We start from the raw sequence: 22,956 nt of genomic DNA, 5'->3' as shown, positions 1-22,956 counted from the left end.
TATATATCACCCACACATTGTACAGAGATTTATCAGACAATTAAATATTTTGATGGTGAAGGTTCGTTCTGATCAATTGTATAATGTAGCTTCATTCCTACTGGTTACTGAGCTTATGGAGAAGCCTCTATCTCCCCTCATCTCAGTAGAGATGAACTTGACCAGCTGATGAACCACCATGGGCTCTAGGTAACTCTTTTGTATAAAGATATTTTTGTTTTTAAAGGGATACTGTCATGGGAAAATCAATTTTTTTTTCAAAATGAATCAGTTAATAGTGCTGCTCCAGCAGAATTCTGCACTGAAATCCATTTCTCAAAAGAGCAAACAGATTTTTTTTATATTCAATTTTAAATCTGACATGTGGCTAGACATATTGTCAATTTCCCAGCTGCCCCTGGTCATGTGACTTTAGGAGAGAAATGCTTTCTGGCAGGCTCCTGTTTTTCCTTCTCAATGTAACTGAATGTGTCTCAGTGGGACATGGGTTTTTACTATTGAGTGTTGTTCTTAGATCTACCAGGCAGCTGTTATCTTGTGTTAGGGAGCTGTTATCTGGTTACCTTCCCATTGTTCTTTTGTTTGGCAGCTGGGGGGGGGTCAAGGGAGGGGGGTGATATCACTCCAACTTGCAGTACAGCAGTAAAGAGTGATTGAAGTTTATCAGAGCACAAGTCACATGACTTGGGGCAGCTGGGAAATTGACAATATGTCTAGTCCCATGTCAGATTTCAAAACTGAATATAAAAAAAACTGTTTGCCCTTTTGAGAAATGGATTTCAGTGCAGAATTCTGCTGGTGCAGCACTATTAACTGATTCATTTTGAAAAAAAATGTTTTTTCCCATGACAGTATCCCTTTAACTTCAAACACTTACGGGGTAACATCTTGTTATGGTTGTATCCCAAAACCTAATTGACGAGGGTCAATAGAAATATCTTGTACGGAGATGGAATGGGGCTTTATAAATTCTTTATGTACATTACTTTGGCTTCCGGAAAAATATAAACAAGCACCAACCTTGAATTGTCCGTTTGAAAAAGGCCTTGCAGGCCTCACATGAAGCCACACCATAGTGGTAACCTGATGCTATGTCGCCACACACCAGACAAAGTCTTTTGGGCATTGCATTTAGCATATATTCACACTTTGTTTGTGAATCTTCGGCAATGGTACTGGAGCAGTCATCATATCTTTTCCTGACAGGTCCATTGCCACCTAGACCCGTGGCAGATGGGTACAGCGGTGGTGAATCTAGTCCATTCTGATGTCCATTCATAGTGGAACTGTAGCTCCCACTGGCGTCGGAAGAGCCTCCCGGGCTGTGGTGGTTGATACTGTCTGTCAAGGAGGCCGGACTTGAGGGTTCCGTCTTGATGTATGACGAACAGGTAGAGTCAATGTGTCGATCTTTGCTTGACATTCTGCAGAGAAGCCTGCATAAAAAAGCGTTGAGGAGGGGAGAGAGAAGACACTGGTTATTAAAGGAACACTTTGTGCTCTTTAAGATTGCTCTGTATGGGCTGAAGGCTACACATCATTCATTCATGAGTCAATATCTCTTGTTGTACATGAAGGTAATCAGCATAAGGCTATGACAGAGATTTAACAGTGTTATAGACAGGCAGTAAACAAAAACTTGAAAAAGCCTAAATCTCCTTTCCCAAAGGTAGGCTGTTTGTCAATAGCAAGTCAGTTATGAATAGGATATGTGCTATGGATACAGCTCATGCATGTGCTTTAAATTAAAATGCAACAATACATCTCCCCACCTTTAACCCTCTGTAAACCAGAATCCACACGTTAACATTACACTGAAAGGATTAAAATGCTGTTTTTCTATTTTTAGCATCCCCCCTCCCCATTAGTGTCTGGGAGGCCACATAACACCAGCTTGTAGCCCAGTGAGGATCGTGGCTAATTTCCAGATTAGATGGAAAAATAAAGAGACTGCAATGGTGCCGTCGCAACATGGTGAATTTGGGGCCTAATCAGAAAAAAATGTAATTGTGGTTTCTTTGGATAACAAATTACAAAGCCGAACAAAATCTTTTCTACACAGAAAAAAACATTTGTGTGCAACTGCAATAAATAGAGTTTTATCATTAGAGGGTTCGGTGTAAGGTCTCCTGGACAAAGTTCTGTGTCTTCTTAGTATCCAGTCATTATGTAGAAGGAACACATGTGATTAAAACCAGAACATTATATAAACAGTCACTTCTACATTGGTGACCAATTTCTGGGTTACTTCTTTGTATTGGGTCCTGCAACCTTTCCTTTATCCGTATAACAGCAGTTTAGAAAGATTTGTGCACAATTTGCATTAATTGCTGCCCCAATGAAATTTGCAATCGGAGGGGCCTATTATACATGGACACAGGTTTTTCAGTTTTATCAAGGGCCAATTAAATTGCCTTTCTGAATAGTGATGGGCGAATTTGTCTTGTTTGGCTTCAACAAAAAATTCTGGGGTTTCCCACGTAATTCGCAAAGCGGTGGAAAATTTGCAAAATGCAAATTTTGATGCCTGCGTCAATACTAGTGCTTGCGTCAATTTTGACGCCGGCGTTAAAGTAAATGGGGGTCAGAATAATGTTGCCACACAACGGATTTAACGTGCGTGACTTTTCCAATCGTGCGTCCAAAATTTTTAGACGCCAACGTCGTCCCTTGCTGTAATTTATGCGCCAGCATCGGAATACGGAGTTTCGCTGTGAATTAGCGCCTGCCAAATTTATTCACCTGTCACTATTTCAGAACTATAAGGCACAATTGTGGGTGTGACTCGCTTCTATAATGGTAAAACATAACTAAATACAAATAGTTTCATTGCTTGGTTTATTTTATCCAGTACAGTATTACCTTTCTCTACAGAAACGTTCCAAATGATCTTCTTTTAAAGATTAAAATAACACTGAACTATCCAAATCCTAATGCACCGTACCTGTTTAAATAACAAGGCAGAGATTGTGTATCAGAATTTTTGCTTGTGCACTAAAAAACACCACGTATTCCCTTTATAAGTGATAAGACATATCATATTCCCCATTTTAGGGGACTGAACTATCAGCAGTCTGTGATACAGGGCAGATGCATTAAATGGCTTTAACTCTTTAGCATTATTAGTTAAACAAGTCAGAATTGATGATGACGATGAATTGGATCCTCAGGAGTATAAGGGTAGAACTCCACGGGGGACTTCAGCACAATCCGATGCGCTGAGCAAAAACGCAGACGTCAAGTACAATGCGACGGAAATAAGGTAAGAGATGGAAATGTCGGATGAAGCTGCAGCGTTCATTGGATGCGAAACGACTGTTGGATGCAGACACAGCATCGTGCAGTCTTGTTTAGTGATGGGCGAATTTATTCGGCAGGTGCGAATTTGCGGCGAATTTGCGCGATTCGCCACCAGCTAATAAAATAAAAAATTTGCCGGCGTCAAAAACTGGGCCCCGGCACCAAAAAAACGGGTGCCGGCATCAAAAACGGGCGCCGGCGTCAAAAACGAGACGCCGGCGACGTTTTGTGAATTTTTCACCGTTTCGAGGGAGATTCGCGAATTTTCCAGCAAAGCGAAACAGCGCAAATTCGCCCATCACTAGTCGTGTTGCGTTGGACGAACGCTGCAACACCATCCAACATTTCTGTTGCTTACCTTATTAAATACATTGACTTTTAGAAATTAGGAAACTTGTAAAACTATTAACCCTAGGATTCCTATATTATTAATATTTAATAATCATGATTCTACTGGTCAATGGGAAGACTCGGAAAGCCTTGCCCCCCTTAAAAACCCAAAAAGTATCTGCCCTCCTTTGATACATTTGCACCCTTCAGAGTTAATGAGCAAAGTAATTAACAGAATCCATAGCATTCCCATATTTCTTTACACTCAGGTCTCACGCCGGCGTTTGAAAGAAAGCGTCTCGGCACTGACTTACAGCAGCTCCGCAAATTCCTTTTAATTTAGAGCACTTACAAAACCACTTATTACCTTATAATTACTGGACTGCTCTCACATACATTATGATCTTAGGCTACAGGAAGGAGTTATTAGGGTACTAAAACACGTTCTCTCTCTCTCTCCCCGGAGCGGAGTTTTATGCAGCCATGATTAAAACATTCTTCCATTCAGACTCATCCCTCACATCTCGTCTGGTGCCAGTTACTGCAGATTCTTTCTCTGTAACCACGCCAAAAGGTTTCCCTTCCTTACCCCAGTTACAGCTAAAGATGTTCTGTCCAATAGGATTGCAATTCGCTCATCCTGCCTGTCCTTCAATTCTCTTTCACTACTATTAAATGGTACCACAAGAATTCATTTTGCTTTCTGGTATTTCTCTGCAGTGTCCTTGATTGAGATGCTTGGGCGGGGTTATTTTGTGTGGCTCCAGATGCATGGAGATAGATTTTAGGAAACTTTAGAGCCGAATTTGTCTTCTCTAAAGCCACCTCTGAAAGGACTATTTTTCTGTACTAACAACTATGACTGTGCTAGGTGGAAACCAACATGATTGTTTAGAAAAAGTTGACTGCCTCCTTCCTACATTCCTCCATCGCAGTGGAATGAATACACCCTCTTACTGAAGAATAGACTCTTCAACCATATTCTCATACTAGAAAGGCTATATAGATTCTAATGTCTAGAGGTCCAGCTTGAGACTATTATAGCTATTGTTTAAATATATCTCCAGGCTAACTTTGAAGGTACAGGTTGGACATTCAAGGTCTACCACCATAAACCGACACTCTACAATCATCTGCATTTTTACTCAATTACTCACATCGCAAAACTTCGCCTGGCAAGCGAAGCGGAGTATCGCTAGCATTGGCTAATTTGCAAATGGCGGAAAGTTAAAGGGATCCTGTCATCGGAAAACATGTTTTTTTCAAAATGAATCAGTTAATAGTGCTGCTCCGGCAGAATTCTGCACTGAAATCCATTTCTCAAAAGAGCAAACAGATTTTTTTATATTCAATTTTGAAATCTGACATGGGGCTAGACATTTTGTCAATTTCCCAGCTGCCCCTGGTCATGTGACTTATGTTTTCTGGCAGGCTGCTGTTTTTCCTTCTCAATGTAACTGAATGTGTCTCAGTGAGATATGGGTTTTTACTATTGAGTGTTGTTCTTAGATCTACCAGGCAGCTGTTATCTTGTGTTAGGGAGCTGTTATCTGGGTACCTTCCCATTGTTCTTTTGTTTGGCTGCTGGGGGGAAAAAGGGAGGGGGGTGATATCACTCCAACTTGCAGTACAGCAGTAAAGAGTGACTGAAGTTTATCAGAGCACAAGTCACATGCCTTGGGGCAGCTGGGAAATTGCAAATATGTCTAGCCCCATGTCAGATTTCAAAATTGAATATAAAAGAATCTGTTTGCTCTTTTGAGAAATGGGAAATGGAATTCTGCTGGAGCAGCACTATTAACTGATTCATTTTGAAAAAAAACATGTTTTTCCCATGACAGTATCCCTTTAAAGTTCAATGGACGCATATGTTACAACCAATACATTACACTACACAAGCCCGGGAAACCTTAATAAAATAAAATAGAGGTGTTATATTGCCCTACACATGAGCCCAGTGTAGAGTTTATGTGCCATATGTTAGGAAATGTAGGGGGGAAGCTGTGTACCCCAGAAAAAAATTGATGATCTTTTGCAGCCTATCACCCTGAAAAATGAAAAGTCCCCAGCGTTTTTTTGGGCTTAGAAAAATGTTCAACTATTTTTTGCGGAAGTCCTATCTACTCTATTGCACTTCGCCTGGTCAGAGGTGGCGAAGGCAAGTCTGGCGCAAGAGGTAACGTTCAGTAAAATCCGCATCTTAGTGAATTTGCGTAGTTACATCCATTTGCCAAAGCGCAACTTTGCCAGGCGTAAGTTTATCTCCTTCGCTAGCGAAGTTATGCCAGCGACCGTTAGTAAATCGGCGAAGTACCGAAATGACGTCAAGCTGGCGAATATTTCGCTAACATTAGTCACTTCACCCTTTAGTAAATCTGCCCCTTAGTGCAGTAATAATATGTTATAATTTATAGCTGTTCATTTTGCAGCATGCGTGGGTGGGTACAGTACTGATAAGACTAATCCAAGCTGGGTGACTTGTTTTGAGCAATAACATCCTTCTCTGGTAAGTCAGTAACGTCTGCTTTTGGCTGCTGCTGAATAATGTCCATGAGCTGAGTGTTTGATTCTTCTCTTTGAGTTCTGTTCAGTCCACAAGGTCCATATTAGAGTTAATAGCTTTATATGTATATGTTAAATGTAGGTCTTTTACAACATATCCCAGAAAAGGGGGGAAGATACAGTAGTACTTTATTCCTTCTTTCACTTTTTTTTCAGTACATGGTTTCATAGTGCTAGCAGTTTGCCAGCTAATAGCCAATATTTACTTTAATTATTATGTCCTACAGTGTTTAAAACATCTGTCAGCACATTTGCACAAGGCTATGCAGATTAAAAATACTTAACTCCACTGATATCAACAGTAAGAAGTATCATTTTGCCCTGATCTCCCTAATTTTCCCTTCCAGATGAAGGCGCCTAAAACATCAGCGGCAGGGTAGCCATTGTGGTGCTGTGTTTCCAATTGGAGTCAAGCAAACATTCTTTGGGAAGAGGGGGGAAGACCTTCTAATTACCACCAAGTTCATTACGCTAAAGACTTTGTGAGCTTCATTCCATTACGTTCAGCATTTCCCATCAGCTCCTCAGTCTCGTTTCCTCTGTTCTGTCGTTTTATTAGTCAAGGACAGAAATATTCACAATTCTCTATAAATTCAGTCATCAGACCGAGCATTTTATCCTGGACTTTACTTCATTCCAAAATTGGAGGCACTAAAATTCACATTAACTAAAGCTGGGATCTAGAGAATATGGCTTTATTTCAAAAGCTCTTCTTTTTTTTTGTCAGAAAGAAGCTATTTTCAAGATGATGACTTTATCTGCGCTTCCAAAAAAAAGGGGGGGGGGGGCTGGATTTGCGCTGCTGGTACAGAAAGTCAGTCTGACTGAATCCTATGGGGGAAGAGTTTGGTGAAGAACGGGGTTTATTGTGCCAGTGGCAAAGGGGCTGTTTATTCTATATCTGTGCGTTTTTTATTTCTATTAGGGAGTTTCAAATAGAAATTTAAACATGTGCCTATATTAGAATTTAACAACACATTAAGTCGCTATTTTGTTTACGGAATATAGAGATCATTTATGACCCCAAGTGCCATGAACATTGATACATTGCATCCATAAAGAAAATTCTAGCATTATTGCACCCAAGCACAGCCCTGAGTTTGATTAAATTCAGCAAACTGAATGTGATTTGATGAATTAGATGCAACTGCATCTACAGTTTCTTATTTCCAATGCTTGGCCTAATTATGACGTCTGCATGGGATGCACTGGGTGCAAGTGTGTTGACAGAGCCACAGCTTGAAAGTGGTGGAAGCTCCATCATGCAAGTTGCATCTTTGTATGTTGATAAGTTTAATAAATGGTGACAATGCTCAAGTTGCTTCCATATTTACCCGACCCGTTGCAGCTATGATTTTGTTCCACATTTTGTTATTTTTCTCAAAAATCTAATCATTTGACCTCCCCTAAGCCTAAGCCTCATATTTATTTTATATTTTTCTTTATCTTCAGCCATCATTATGGGCATGGGGAAAGAGCAATGACCCGAAAGGAGGGCCCTCAAGCCAAACATGACAGCTGTAGCAGAAGAGTAATGAAGTCTGGCCCTTATTGGCCCTATGAAAGATGTAAGGATATATATATATTTTTTTTTAAAAAATATCAGGGAATTTGATGGTGGTATTTTCGTGTTGAATTCAAGAGACAGCCGGAAGGTTGGAGTTTGGACACAAGCATTCTGAATAACTCTCTTTCTAATGATACTTTTATATAACGGGATTTCTGATGGAATATGGCGCTTCTGAGTAGCTCAAACTTAATATGAGAAGCTTCTGTGATGCTGTGAGATGTATCTCCAGATGAAAGTAGATTACCGAAAAAGAGTATCTGAAAAGCAGATTGCAGAAGATTGCTGATTTAACAATATTAATGTGCCAGAGAGAAGAACATTGTCCTCTTTGGCCCCCACTGGGTTTTACAACTTGTCTAATAATATAGAGAGATTTTCTTCTGGAGGCTGCAAAATATTATTGTTACCATTTTAAGGGAGATGAGAGCATTGCTTACTCTGATCATTCCCCACAAAAAACAACTGTTAGAACCAGTGGCGATCCTAGAGGGGGGCGGCCCTGGTGCGTGATGCGCAGCCGGGCTCCGCCCCCCTCTGTACGGCCGCATATGCCGGCATTCTCATCGGCGATCGGACTGCCGGGGGGCCCTGAGGGGGTGCAGGCCCTGGCCCGCTCACACCCCCTGCTCCCCCAGTAGTTCCGCCACTGGTTAGAACGGCCACGAATACCTACAGAGACAATTACCTTAGTTACTGTATCTCACTCGCAACCCTCTTGATGCAATTAAACAATATCTTTCAGAATTCCACTGACACTCTTTAGTTGGGCAATATTTTCAAGAGTCACAGTGACCAGGTTGCTCTACCAAATGCAAAAGCATTGAATGGCCAATTTGGACAAATATGTGGTTAAACTGGCCACAGATACATCCAATTGTCCACTGAGTTGAACAGTTGAAACTGTGTGGTCACCATAAATTTAGGGGCCTGAAGCAATATGTTGCCCAAGGTTCATGTCAACCTATGCCCCTCAACCTATGGCCAGAGCTGCTGATTAGTCACATGGGCAATGGTTTATTCAATACTTTATAGTGCAGCAAATTGACATTAATAGCAGTGGGGTGTTCCTCTTCTGCCAGCCCCAAGCTCTGGAGCTTACTGCAGATGTATATACCACTTCCAGCATTCTAAGGTCCCCCTTTTTAGGATTAGAAGGCAATGCCTGCTACCATGCAAAACTGTAGAATAGTTGTTTTGTGGTTGCTTTGAAGGCCAACATTTGCTCAGGGCCTCCTTTGCTCTCCTAGATTTATCTAGAAGCCTACCTTGAAGGCTTATAATGGTGGTATTTGGGGATGAACCCTTGCTACCCTTTATATCCTTGGGACTATGACTGATACAGCAATGTTTTAATATGTTGTAGCCTTGCTATCAGCTAAGGAGTCTGACCAGACCTTGGGTCTTAAAAGGGGCTTTGATTTAGGATAACAAAAAAGCATTCACCCTAAATCTTTTTTTTTTTAACAATTCTTTTATTGAGCACACAAAAGCATGGTTATACTGACAATCGCAGAACAGTAGTACATTATGCTGAAGGATGCTTATACATGTTCCATAGGTAATTATGTCAAACAAAATTAAACTGTAAATAATAAAGAAACATAAATCAAAACAAAAGATTTGGTGTCATTCTTACCCACATTTTCCCCCCAGATTCCTAAGTAGGGCGCCAGCGGTAAATACAGATAGAAAAGACCCCCCCATACTGGACCAATGATATTCAAATTGTACCTCAATAGTACCCACTATATCTCAATCAAGGCGTCTCAACCTCCGGGTCGTCATCCAACCAGGGATCCCAAACTTTAGTAAATTTCTCCGGGCACCCTCTTTTTATATATGTCAATTTGTACAAAGGAATAGCATTCTCAACATATCGTTCCCACAACTGTGAAGTAGGCCCTCTATCCGATTTCCAGTGCATAGCAATTAACTTTTTAGCATACATACAAAGAATTGATATGAGGGTGCGATGCGCCCTGCCAAGGGGTAACTCCTCAGTCCAGTTCAGTAGTAAAACAATAGGGTCCAGTGGTAGTGAGATATCCGTTCTTAAGCGAATGACCTGCAGCACCTCCTTCCAATAAACATGTATATTCGGACATTCCCACACCATATGCATAAAGCCTGCCGGGTCGTGTTTACATCTGGGGCATTCGGGTATTAGATCAGGTTTAAATTTAGTAAGCCTCTGTGGGGTAACATATGTCCTATGCAAGTAATTCAGCTGAGTCATTTTATCCCTACTACTAATGACCCCTTCAAATGTCGCGTCAAGTACCGACTCCCATACCTCATCAGTAATCTGCGGAACATCCCTTTGCCATTTCGCACATAACTGATTAAGGGGGGTGCTACCCGCCTGGACAAGTTGCGCATAAAATCTGGACATAGGCTTATTAAAGTCTGGAGAATGAGCCCCCAACTCCAGAGTGGTCGGCGTGGTATCCATGGGCTGAGTCCCAAACTGGGCCACCATAGCGTGCCTCAGTTGGAGGTAACGGAAAAACATATGATTGGGAAGTGAAAAATTTTGTTTAAGTGACTGAAATGTTAATAAATTGCCGTCTTCCACAATATCTGCTATGTATTTGATATTAAATTTAGCCCACACTTGCGGGTCCGGTATACTGCGGAGATGTTGCAATTGTGGGTTACACCACAGAGGGGTATAAATCGAGCAGCCCTGATGTGTTTTTGGGAAAAATTGAGAAGCCGTTTTCCAAGCCCTAACCGTTGCTCTCATTAATGGGGAGCAGTTCTTAGTATGTTTCGTACCCCGGTATAATAGATTTTTTAGTGCTTCCAGTGAACCCAATATTTGGGCTTCTAGGAGGGTTACTGCATTCGTTAAATTTGGGGTTGCCCATTGCCGGGCCACTGCCAACTGAGTAGCAAGATAATAAAGAAACAGGTTCGGTGCCGCTAGGCCGCCTCGATGTGGTGGCAATTGCAGCGTGCGCAAGGCAATTCTCGAGGGGGTACTATTCCAAAACATCGAAACCATGTAACTCCTTAACTTCGCAAAGACAGTTTTTGGTATTCCAAGTGGGGCCTGTCTGAATACATAAGTCAGTTTAGGTAAAATTACCATTTTAAACAGATTGATTCGTCCCATAAGGGTCAAAGGTAGGCGGGACCATGCCTCTATCTTTTGTTCTATATATCTGAGAATCGGGGATATATTAAGTTCCACAAATTTTGTTAAATCCAGATGGATCCGGATACCTAAATATTTGAATGATTCCACCCACTGTAAGCCATGTGAATGTGTAGGAGCGTCTGGCAGGAGAGGGTCAATTGCAAAGAGTACTGACTTCGCCCAGTTTATTTTCAGGCCCGAATACATAGTATGCCGATTAATTATTTCCAGGGCTAGCGGCAAGGCTCGGTCCGGGTTAGCTAAGTACAGCAGAGTGTCATCCGCATACATGGATATCACTTCCCTTAGCGGGCCTACCTGCAATCCCTCAATAGCCACCTGTTGTTTAATGCGGCAAGCCATAGGCTCCATGGCAATGGCGAAGAGGAGTGGGGACAAGGGGCACCCCTGGCGCGTACCTCTAGTAATGGAGAAAGAATTCGAAACTTTAGAGTTGGTCCGTACTCTCGCCACTGGAAAATAATACAATTCCCTCACCCATTTTACAAAATTTGGGTGGATGCCCATTTGAAGCATAGTAGCCCAAAGGTATTCCCACTCTACTGAGTCGAAGGCCTTTTCATTATCCAAAGAGGCTACCAACCTATGCCCTGGATTATCATGGTCTATGGCTAAATTTGTGTACAAACGCCTAATATTAGTATCCGTGGTTCTACCTGGCATAAAACCCGCTTGATCTGCTGAAATGACAACGGAGAGATGGTCTACAAGTCTAAGGGACAAAACTTTCGCCAGAATTTTTGCATCAGCGTTAATTAGGGATATAGGCCTGTATGACGAGCATTCTAAAGGATTTTTTCCCGGTTTTGGAAGTAAAATTACTAGTGTTTCTCTCATAGAGGCTGGCAAGTGCGTCCCTGAAAGCACCCCATTAAACATTTTAACCAAAAGTGGAGAAATCTGTTTAACGTGTTTCTTGTACCACTCCATGGGTATACCATCCAACCCCGGGGTTTTTCCAGTGGGAGAGGCCGAAATAGCAATTTCCACCTCTGTCTGAGTTATCGCCTGCGCTAGCGAGACAGAAATTGGGTCGTCCAGTCTGGGTAGATTAAGTCCCTCCAGATACTCCCTAATCTCTGCTGGTGAGGTAGTCAATTTGGTAGCATATAAATCCTTATAATATTGCATGAATCTATCATTTATTTCCCTTGGCAAGGAGACAGTTTCCCCAGTAGTCAGCGTCACTGCCGGGATGGCAATGGACACATTGTCCTCCTTGGCCAACATCGCCAAGAGTTTCCCATTTTTATCCCCGTGCTCAAAGATATTGGCTCTCTGGTACAGGACTTGTTTTTTGACGAGTTCCAATTGAGCTAATGACAGAGACCTTTGGCTGTCCTGCCAGACCCTATGATTTGCATCCGTAGGCTGTAGTACATACTCAGCCTCCGCTGCAACCACCACCCGAGTTTTTGCCGCAATATCGGCTGCAAAGCTGTGGGTCAACGCCTTGATATTGCTAATATACTCCCCCCTTATGAAAGCTTTAAATGCATCCCAAGTTACATCTAAGGGAACCTCCTCCCCATTTATTGCCAGGAATGACTCAATACTATTGTGGATGGTTTCAGTCAACTTCTCATGGTGTACCCAAAAGGGACTCAGTCTCCACAACCTGTCCACAGGTTCCGTAGAGATTTGCAACTTGAGGAGCAGGGGGGAATGATCCGAGATTCCTCTACTGAGGATTTCTACAGACTGTACCATTTTGTTGGTCTCTGCACACCCTAACGCTAGGTCTATTCTAGAAGAGTTATTATGGCTAGACGAGTAACAGGTATATTGTTTCACATATGGGTTGCGGACTCTCCACAAATCCACTATTTTAAACAACGAACACCATTTGGTAAACGCCGGAGTACCAACCTTGGGAGGATGTAGCTTATCTAAGTCTGGGTTCGTCATGGCATTAAAGTCTCCCATCAGGAGCAATGGGGAGGGGGGGAGAGTAAGAATTTTATCCATTACCTCATATAATACATCATCTGCAAAAGGTGGCGGGATATATACATTTGCCAATGTAAAGTTCTTTCCCATTAGAGTACCATGAATAATCACATATTTACCGCACCTATCCGTAATCACCTTCTCTAGCACAAAAGGACACGACTTGCAGACCAGTATAGTTACCCCCCTCGAGTAATTGGAGTATAGAGAGTGATATTGTGACCCTATCCATGGTTTTTGAGTGCCAATATTCTGCTGCCGACCAGATGTGTTTCTTGCAGTAAAATAAAGTGGGGTTTGCTTCTGCGAGCAAAGTCGAGAACCAGTCTCCGTTTAATTGCATCCCCAAGACCTCTGACATTCCATGATAAACATTTAACCGTAGCCATACCTAGGAAGCAAAAATAGTATGCAACAGTAATACATCAGAATCCTATACCTTGGGCAGCCCGGTAGATACCCGGAGAGTTCGTGAGCAAAGACACCATAACAAAAACATTCAAACGCCCATAACCTAATGTCCCCCCTCCCCACCCACTCCATACTTTCAGTAGGGTGAGTTTGTATACCCAAAAAATACAACTTGGTATAAACTGGTGTAGGGGTTAGTGACTGTAAGGGTCAGAGTAGCTAACCCGTGAGAGCCTAGTGACAAGTAGCTCTTAGGGCAAAAGGATTATCAAAGTGCCGTCCCCTTCAAGATGCGGCCCTGCACGCCATTAACGTTACCTGTCCAGAGAATCAGAACAATGAGTCCGGTAATGCAGTCCCATGTAAATGACCTCTTCGTATCGACATCGCCTAGCCCGACATTCCCAAGACAGTCAGAGATAGGAAGAAATACAGCAAAGTCCCGGTAGAAATTTAGCATAACTGTAAATCCCTTCAGGTCAGTCGCGCTGCCGCGCTCGATGTGCCTTTGCCTCTATCCAGGAGAAAGCATCAGTTGGTGAAGAAAAAAAGTGTGATCTGCCGTCATCTGTGATCCTCAAGCGAGCAGGGAAGATCATGGCATAAGGGATATTCCTTTGCCGCAGTTGTGCCTTGACCTCCGTAAATTTGGCTCTTTGCTTCCTCACCTCCGTAGAAAAATCAGGATATATGGAGATTCTGTGATTTTCGTGCATAATTTCGCCCGCTTTCCTCGCTTCAGACAGTGCTGCGTCCCTGTCCCGGTAATTAAGGAGGCGTGCAATTAAGGGTCTGGGAGGTGCTCCGGGAGGTGGTGGCTTCCCTGGGATCCTGTGCGCCCTTTCCACGGTGAATGCCATGGAGAAAGCCGCCTGCCCAAACTTGGTCGTCAGCCATTGTTCCACAAATTTCTCAGTGTTGGCACCCTCCACTCTCTCTGGCAGGCCCAGAATGCGAATATTATTGCGCCGCAGGCGATTTTCAAGATCATCCGCCTTTTGTTCCAGCTGTGCAATTTGAGTCTCGGTCGCAGTGATGCGGGCCGGGAGGGGCGCAGTAATGTCCTCCAGGTCTCCAACCCTCCTTTCCACCTCCCCTGTTCTTTCCCTGATCTTTTGCACATCGTGCTTAAGTATGGCAAAGTCAGTTTTAAGCTCATCCATCTTGCCCACCAATGCAGTATGGTTTTTTGTAATAGTCTGGAGGACTTCTGCCAGCGTTGGTTCAGTGGGAAGTGTGGGGGATTCTGTCACAGGAGACGGGGTCCCATCTCCCTCATCCCCAGCCTGTAGAGCTTGGTCCCGCACCCCAGATGACATACCTGAAGGGTTGGTAGCAGGTGAGGGAGTCCGGGCAAATTGTGCTAATTTCTGAGCAGCCCCTTCACTTCTCCCCTCTGCCTCTGGCTGCGCAGCGCGTGGCGCACTCATGCCGGCGCCATCTTGGGACTGCCCGGCCTGCTGTTGCTGGGTTCTAACCATCGCGGCTCGCTTAGCTCTGCCTCTCCGCACCATCCGACTTCAACAGCAGTCTCACAAAGTGTCCTCCAGGTCCGGCAGCAATGTCAGGTTGTGCCCTTAGCAGGATAATGCAGGATTATTTTCGGCCCCGCACGGAGCTCTCTCTTTTTGCTGCCTACCCGAACGCCATGCAGGCCACGCCCCCCATTCACCCTAAATCTTAACATAACTGACCCTCAAGCTTGGCTTCTACAAACATGTAAGAGATGAAATGGGCATTCTATCAAAAGCTCTTTCTAACTAGCCTTTGGCTGAGCCCTACAGTCACTGCTTGGGCCCCACTAGGGCTGACATTTTGAACACTGGCTTCTCTTTTCCAATGAGCACTTTTCTGCTTGGATAAATTGCAATCTAACATTAAAGCAAACATATATATTTATATATCCACACAGACAAATCACTTAGTGGGAAAATAGACCCCAGCTGCTATGGTAAAATAATGTAGAAGAAAAGCGAAGGAAGTGAATAAAGTGTCATGTCAGAAATCACCGGTGCAACGTGCGCTTTCCTGAAAACATGACTACTTTACAGAGACAGGGTGTCATTACGGCATCACAGTAATACGGTGCTTTGACAACTGCTGCTCCTAACATATCATCACTGCATTAAGGTGCAGCGGCTTAGTTGAAGCAAGGTGCCAAATAGCATTTTTTCCCCGTTCCTGTTTGTTAATAAGACATCGCTCAAGGATTGCCTGGTTAACTTGATGGAAATGCTCAGACAATTCAGCACAGCGGCTACTTATCCGAGACCGATCAGCGGGAAAAGCTTTTCTCTCTCTTGCAGGGTTGGCTAAACTGCTCTGCATTTGTTATCAGAAATTAACCTCTTGAGTGGGAACGATTTGGCTGATGATGAGTTAACAGCATTATTAGCTCACCGACACTGTTAAATCCCTATTTATTGGTTTATACCGATGCCAGGAATCTCTTTAGATTGGAACTGGGCTTTTAAAAGAGCTCTGATCCAATGATGATAGTTGGGCTGTTCGGGGGGGGGGCTAAAATTTTGGAAATGGTAGGGAAACTATAATTGTAGGGGTGTCATTTTTGGGCTGACCTTTGCACGCGTGATTGTAAGGCTCATTGACAAATACAAATGCAAATTGCGAAAAAGGATACCCAATATGTAATAAAAGACACTAACCCCCGTAGGTACAGCAATTCCAATGTAGATGCAGGTACAGGTATGCACCCTAACCTGCAAGTGATGTACCATAACAGGCACAAATTTGCTTCCGTAAGACCCTAATAATTGAGCAATTTCAATATATATTGGCATATATATTGGTAAAAAAGTACAACCTCTGGATATGATGGGGGTCGTAAAATGAATTTGCTGAGGGGCCCAATAACATCTAGTTACACCACTGGCTGAAACGCTTGGCTGAAGTTAAAAAGCAAGGCAATTAGAGTTCCAGTTTTGCACTTTCCACATTGAGCTGCATGGCTAAACGAGCCTTTGTATTTCTGATTGCTCAGGCATTTCAGCGTTGTCTCTTTAAGAGCCGAGGCGCTTATCCCCAGGCCGTTGATCCTGTTCTCATTATTCAATCCTCTTTGCAGCTACACATAAGTATTCCTTGTTTATGGGCAACCTCCTGTCATAGTTCTGGCATCTGAACGAGAAACAGAAAATCAATGCCGCCATTAAACGAATAATAACCACGTGTAAATATACTCGTGCTGCTTTGTATATGTCCATGGTTTTTAGATCCTGAAGTTGCTGTGCAACCCATTTAATTACATGGACGTCAATGGCTGACTGGGGTTAAGCTTCAGCCAATAGCTTGTGTAGGGCCCAATATATATATAGGGGGGCATGGCCTCTGCTCTGTGAAGCAACACAAAACTAAACACAGGGTAGAGACCCCTGCCAGCACCACCTTCCCCAAACTGGTCTCAGGAACCTCACTTCCCAGCATCCTCGGCCAGACCCTGTGCATCTTTTTTTTCTTACTAAAGAGATCTCAGCCCTCTATGGGAAGATTAGGTGCACAGAAGGCTAATTCCTATCATTTATAGTGCGTTCGTGTCTGGCACCCGAGTACAAAGCTATCCTTTAGTGCCAAAGTCCATTCAATTCTTATGATGGTACTTTGTAACTGAGGGTGACATTTCATAGTGATGGCTTTCATTCTGATTGCAGAGCAGAGATGTACTAACAGGGCAAACACACACGCAGGGCTGGTCCTATCAAATGTGGGGCCCAATTGGGACCATGTTGGCGGGGCCCCTAGACAAAGGGTTGCTGGCTACTGACACACCAAGTATTTAGGAAAATAAGGGCATACAGGCACAAAATAGAAAGGAAAGGGGCAGACAAGGTAACATAATAGGGGCACACAGGGTAAGAGAGAGAGGGAGGAAATAGGAGAGTGGACTGGGCCAATTAGTTTGGGGCTGGGCCGATTCAGCTTGGGAGCAGGCTTGGTTGGATTGGGGGCAGGCAGGGCCTATCAAGGTTGGAGGAAAGCTGGGCCTATGAGAGTTGGGGGCAGGCTAGACCTATGGATTTGGGGATGGGCTGGACTCTCAAAGTTGGGGGCAGGCCAGGCAGCATCATGTGCTGAGGGAAATATTATCTGTGCTGCCCTGTGGTGCGGGGCCCCCCAGAGGTGCGGGGCCCAATTGGGCCCAATTGGTCCAATTGGCCTAAGGCCGGCCCTGCACACACGTATAAAACAAACTGCATCCATTCAATCGATTGAGCTGGGACATATTTTAAGAAAAGACTTTTAAAGAGGTTTTTGTTGTGAGGTGCAGGTGCACTGGATTGAAATCACAACACCCAGACAGGGGCATGAACATAGATGGGGGGGGGGAGAGAGAGAGAGAGAGAGAGAGAGAGAGAGAGAGAGAGAGAGAGAGAGAGAGAGAGAGAGAGAGAGAGAGATAATAGATAGGTATCAAGTTAATAGAACTTTATTCTTAATGAAGTACCAAAGACTTGCCATAACCAGCACCACTCTGGTGTATACGAGCGATTTACTCCAATTAGCAAGCCAGTGGACTGCATTATATAATCAGAGTGGGAGACCCTTAACCCCCCCCCTCCCAAGTCAAACTCGTTGGTTCTATTCTTAGTTTTTGGCTTGAGGCACCAGACTGTGATTTGTCCATTAGTGCATCTCATTGACCTGCAGCACATGTGACCAATAATGCATTATAGCATGGATGGATGGACACAATTTAGCAGGAGAGTACTGCATATGGACTAGGTGCTGGAACATATTGATACAACTGTTGTGTAATACTCAGCATTCTCAGCTATCCATTTTTTTCCAGAAAGGCCCTGGAGAGGACCCACCCTAGTGTACAACAACAGAAACAAATAGCAAGGAAAAGGACAGGGTTTTGGGCAGATAGTTACATAGTTAAATTGGGTTGAAACACCTCCAAATTGTCCATGGAATTTGTTGTTGAAGCCGTAAAACAGACAAAAATAGTTTGGCTAATGAAATTTCTTTTACCCTCATGCTGTATTTATGTACAGTCCAAAATTCCTGGGCTGTTAAAAAAAACCACAAAAGCTTCCATGACGGAGTCATGTTATTCTGATGTTAGTAAATACAACATCTTAAAAGCCCTAATATCAGAAACACCTTACTGTTCCACCTCATTCTGAACCATAGATAAGCTATTCTGTACTCCAGATCTGTTTTTAGTAAATACAGAATCTGAAAAGCATTAATATGAGGAGCACCATACTGGGCACATGCATTTTCATTAATAACTAAGGTGGAACACCTTACTCTCTTCCATCTCATTCCATCCATCCCAGTCCAAACGATATTCTGTTCTGAAGCACTGTAACTAGTGATGGATAAATAAATTCGGCAGGGGCTAATTCACTAAGAATTTCCGCGTTTCACAGCCGGATAACATTCACGAAACTGCCACCAAAATGCACAGGTGAAAAATCTGGCGCATCGGAAAAATTTGGCCGCGCGTCAGAATAGTCTCGCACATAAACAGTGCCGTGCGTCAAAATTATTCGGACGCCCATTTACTTTAATGCATTTGGGCAAAATAGGTGCCCGTATAACAATTGTCACGGGCATTAAAATTGCCGTGCGTCAAAATAATTTTGCTACCCATTGACTTCAATGGGTTTCGCTAATTTTTCAGGACAAATTCGCCTATCACTATCTGTAACATCTTAAAAGGACGAACAATATACCCTTCAAAATACCAAGCTATAAGATTACTCTCTAAACCAATACCTTCATGCCAAATCTAAATGTATTTCATTTCATGGCAGGAAGGTATTTCAGGAAATCGGAAATAATGCAAATCAAATTTATTTTTAAAATGCAAATGTATGCAAATTTATAGACACTAACTTAACTCCTTCCCTTATTAATAAAAAAAACTTGCAAAAAGAAAGCCCCCCAAAAATTACGAGTAGTCAGGATGTTTAGACTTCCCTGACTTTTCTAGAACTAGTTGGAAAATGACGGTTCCCTGCAATCAATGTTTAAGTGAATGTTTGTCCCAGTGTGTCCCCGCATGCTGTCAGCTCTCAGCGGGGGGGGCTGGTGAATTGTTACTACATTTGATTTGATTGCCAGTAGGAAGCATCGTTTCCACCAACTGTTTGTTGCCTCTTGGAAAGATCTGTTCTTTCTTTAGACAGCCTCCTCTCACCCCATTTTGCCAGTAGAGGCTCGGCATATGTTCCAGAGAACTCCAGTTGACAAACAAAGTGACTGGCTAATTGTATTTGAATTCACTGTAGTCAGTTGTCATCCTCACCCTTTCATCTGCATAACGTTTCTGACAATCCCTATTGCAAAACAAAGACTTTATTGGCTTTGGTTCCCCACTTTATTTCCAACAACTTTATTACTCCGATAATCACAGAATAGCAGAGGGACGGGATTGGATGCTTAATCCATTGCAGTTAAAACTGTATAAGAGCCTGCGGCAAAGCTCGGGAAAGAACCGGAGCCTTATGAGAGACAGTTTACAACTTAAAGCAATGAATGGAAACAATTTTCATGTTCTATTTCCCCTTTACATTTATCTAATGGAAAGATAATACATACTCAATTATATCCTGCATAGTTGGTATCTCTTAGCTTCTACAAATGCGGCACTGACTCTGCAGGCGCAGCCATTGTATACATTGTCTCATCGATACGTTTATTCTCACATTCCATATCTTTGTTGCACCTTGGTAGCCCCTTAATGGGAACTGGAGCATGGACTGGCACTTAGGGGACATAGTTTCACCCACTCATAGTCTGGACAGATAAATGCCATAAGACTAAGTCAATAGAGTTATTCCCCATTATTGTGGGACTGGGGTACCTTGGGCCCAATGGAGAACTAGACCTCTAACCCCACTCTTAGGGCCCCCTAAGCGACTGAATATCGACACCCCTTCCACCTCCCACTGGTTTCTACTACCACCTGATACCACTTCCTAACACTCTGGCCAATGCCTCTTCAACCTCAATGGGAGGGTGGGCAGCAGGATAAGCCCTGGGGGACCATATACTACAAGAACCGGGGCCCAGTAGGATTTCCCCCAGAATCCTAGAGGGCCAGTCCAACCTTGTTCTGAAAAAGCAATCCCCTAAACAGTGTCGGACTGGGATGCAAGGGAAGCACCAGAAAACCTTAGACCATGGCCCACTTTCCAAACTATTATACCTCATCTCCTCACTCAACTCCTTCATTCTCCTAGTCTTTTATCACTCTATCTCTCTCACTGTAAAGGAGATGGCGAAGAGACCCGAAGACTAAATGAAGAGTCCGGAGATGGCGACCGGGAGCTCTGCTGCGCTTCTCTGCATTTAAGGTCAGAATTTTTTAAAGGTTTTTTTTACACTAAAGCACATCGCGGGGAAGAAGAGGGAACGGAGAGGGGGGGCAATGCAAGTTTAGGGTGGGCTTTTGGTAAGGGGGTTTAGTTCTCCTTTAAGAATGACCATGAAATAGGCTAAATAGTAAAAAGCAAGAGGGCCCCCTGACAACTGGGCCCGCCGGGAGTTTTCCTGGTATCCCGGTGGGCCAGTTCAACACTGCCCCTACATTTTCTCATAGTTGTACAATGAGATACCATAAAACTATACCAGGACAGATATTCCCCTGTATACAGCTGGAACAAAATAGGTAAATCTATCTGCATCTGAAACAGGTAACCTACTATTCTTGCAAACATTTTAACCATATTTCTAGTGTTCGATCACCGTCTGCCTATTGGGAATCTCACCATAAAGGAGAATTGTACCAATGTCAAACAAAGTACACAAGTGAAGGTTAATCAGTCCACGGATTCAGTCTTTAAAATGTACATAACATGAAGTCTAGAAAAAGAAAGGAGGGAACCTGCTGGTGAGACTGATGGAAAACTGTGTCCATGTCATAAAGTAATTACACTCCAACTGTAATTAGCAGAGAGAGCAGGGAAAGTCAGGTGACTGGTTTTATGGAGATGACAAGGGACCGTATAAGGAAGAGAAAATAAAATAAGAGCTGGCTGCTGGAGCAGGAAAGCCATGTCTTTAACCAGATCAAATTCTAGAAATTGTCTGTCAGGACAGGATTGTTGTGATTTATACTCGTCTATCAAGAGCATGAAGGAAAGACAGAGAGAGAGAGAGAGAAGCCACGAGCGGCTGTCCATTCCATTCCAAAAGCACCTTTAATTTCCCCTGCACCATCTGTTACCAAATCTAATTCACATTCCCCTTAATCTGGTTTAGTTCTGTAATACTAATTCTCCTCCTACCTTCTCAAAAGTTGCTCTCCATTATAAAAATAAACCTTTAGCATTTTTGAAGCTGTGACCATCAAACAGAACACACCGCTTTCAATTTCATAGAATGTATTTATATATATATATATATATATGTATATATATATATATATATATATATATCACCTACAATTAAAGTGTCAACCCAAAGGGCCTCAATATCCATTGCAGGATCAGCCACTAAGTGCTACAATATACACATATTTGTGCCTGTTACTGCGAGTGAAGCATTAGGAGCAAGATGCACCACCTGGAGGTGCGAGGGGCATGTAATACAGTATATGCCATCACGGTAGCCACCAGGGGTGCAGAACACATTTCAGACAATCTGGGGTGTATTTGTGTATAAATGTGAATTTGTGGATGAAGCAGGTGGATATGGCACTGTACATCCAATAACGATATAAACCAGACATCAAATCAAAAGGGTAATACAGTATATGAGCCTCAAAGACTCCAGACATCCATGTACCCAACCTGATTACATACTTAGCAAACATGAGCTGATCCAGTAGACCATAGCGACTTCCAGAAGCTCCCCACATCTTTATATGGCCACCTAGCCGCCAACTGCACTGTCTACAAATAAGAACAATTAAAGTTCTTGACCCCACAGGAAAAACCAGGTGTGACCACAAGGCCTTATATGTAACTAACGGAATGCCTTCTGTCTAAATTCAGCCTGTTTACAGACGATTTGTGTTTTTGGAAAAATACAAGGGTTAGATAAAAACAGACCTCGTGCATGAGTGTGGGATGAATATTCTTTAATCGCCTGGAAAACTGGTCATTCTCGTACTGTTTTCAAAACACAACCACAGGATACAGTAAACAGAAATGGCCAGGTAATGGAACAATTATTTGGGGGTGGGGCTTTTAATCGTAAACAGGTGTTGCAGAGGGGTAAGATGGCTCCCCCTAGATGGCGCTGAGTAGAACCATGCCACATAATGGGATGCAATATATGTGTGTAGATAAAAAGGTCAATCGCAACAGAGACGGTTCCACAAATAATAAACTCACCACGTTGAAAGGTGGTCTAGGTGCACCAGCCCCAGATCCTCAGCTCCAGGGGAAGATAGACCAACAGCAATACTATTGAAGGGGGCTCCAGGCACTCTAGAAAATCCACAGGGCCACAAATATAAAGTAAAAAAGTGGCTTGCCCATGACTAAGTGCCTATATGGCACAAAACGCGTAGGGCCATTAGATGTTCAATTTTTACTTTATTTTTAAAAACATTTTTACTTTATATTTGTGGCATTGTTGATTTTCTAGACTTCCTGGAGCCCCCTTCATTAGCATTTCTGTAAATAATAAGGTGCTATAAAAAGGCATCTATGCTACTATAGCAATAACACATTATGAATCATTGAAAAAA

At 43.0% G+C, this 22,956-nt stretch overlaps 1 protein-coding gene across 5 annotated transcripts in view; it reads right to left on the bottom strand.

The window, feature by feature from the left end:
• Positions 1-22,956, bottom strand: part of esrrg.S (estrogen related receptor gamma S homeolog) — a 156,863-nt gene that overhangs the window by 102,388 nt on the left and 31,519 nt on the right. For all 5 annotated transcript variants that reach the window (XM_018264983.2, XM_018264986.2, XM_018264984.2 and 2 more), the window contains one exon: positions 1,021-1,436. In XM_018264983.2, coding sequence (XP_018120472.1) covers positions 1,021-1,436 — 416 coding nt within the window. The remainder of the gene's footprint in view (positions 1-1,020; positions 1,437-22,956) is intronic.

The sequence above is a fragment of the Xenopus laevis genome, chromosome 5S, assembly GCF_017654675.1.
Source record: "Xenopus laevis strain J_2021 chromosome 5S, Xenopus_laevis_v10.1, whole genome shotgun sequence".
NCBI classification, from domain to species: Eukaryota; Metazoa; Chordata; class Amphibia; order Anura; family Pipidae; genus Xenopus; species Xenopus laevis.
The sequence above is the reverse complement of the archived record's forward strand: the minus strand, read 5'-3'. Positions and strand labels throughout refer to the sequence as shown.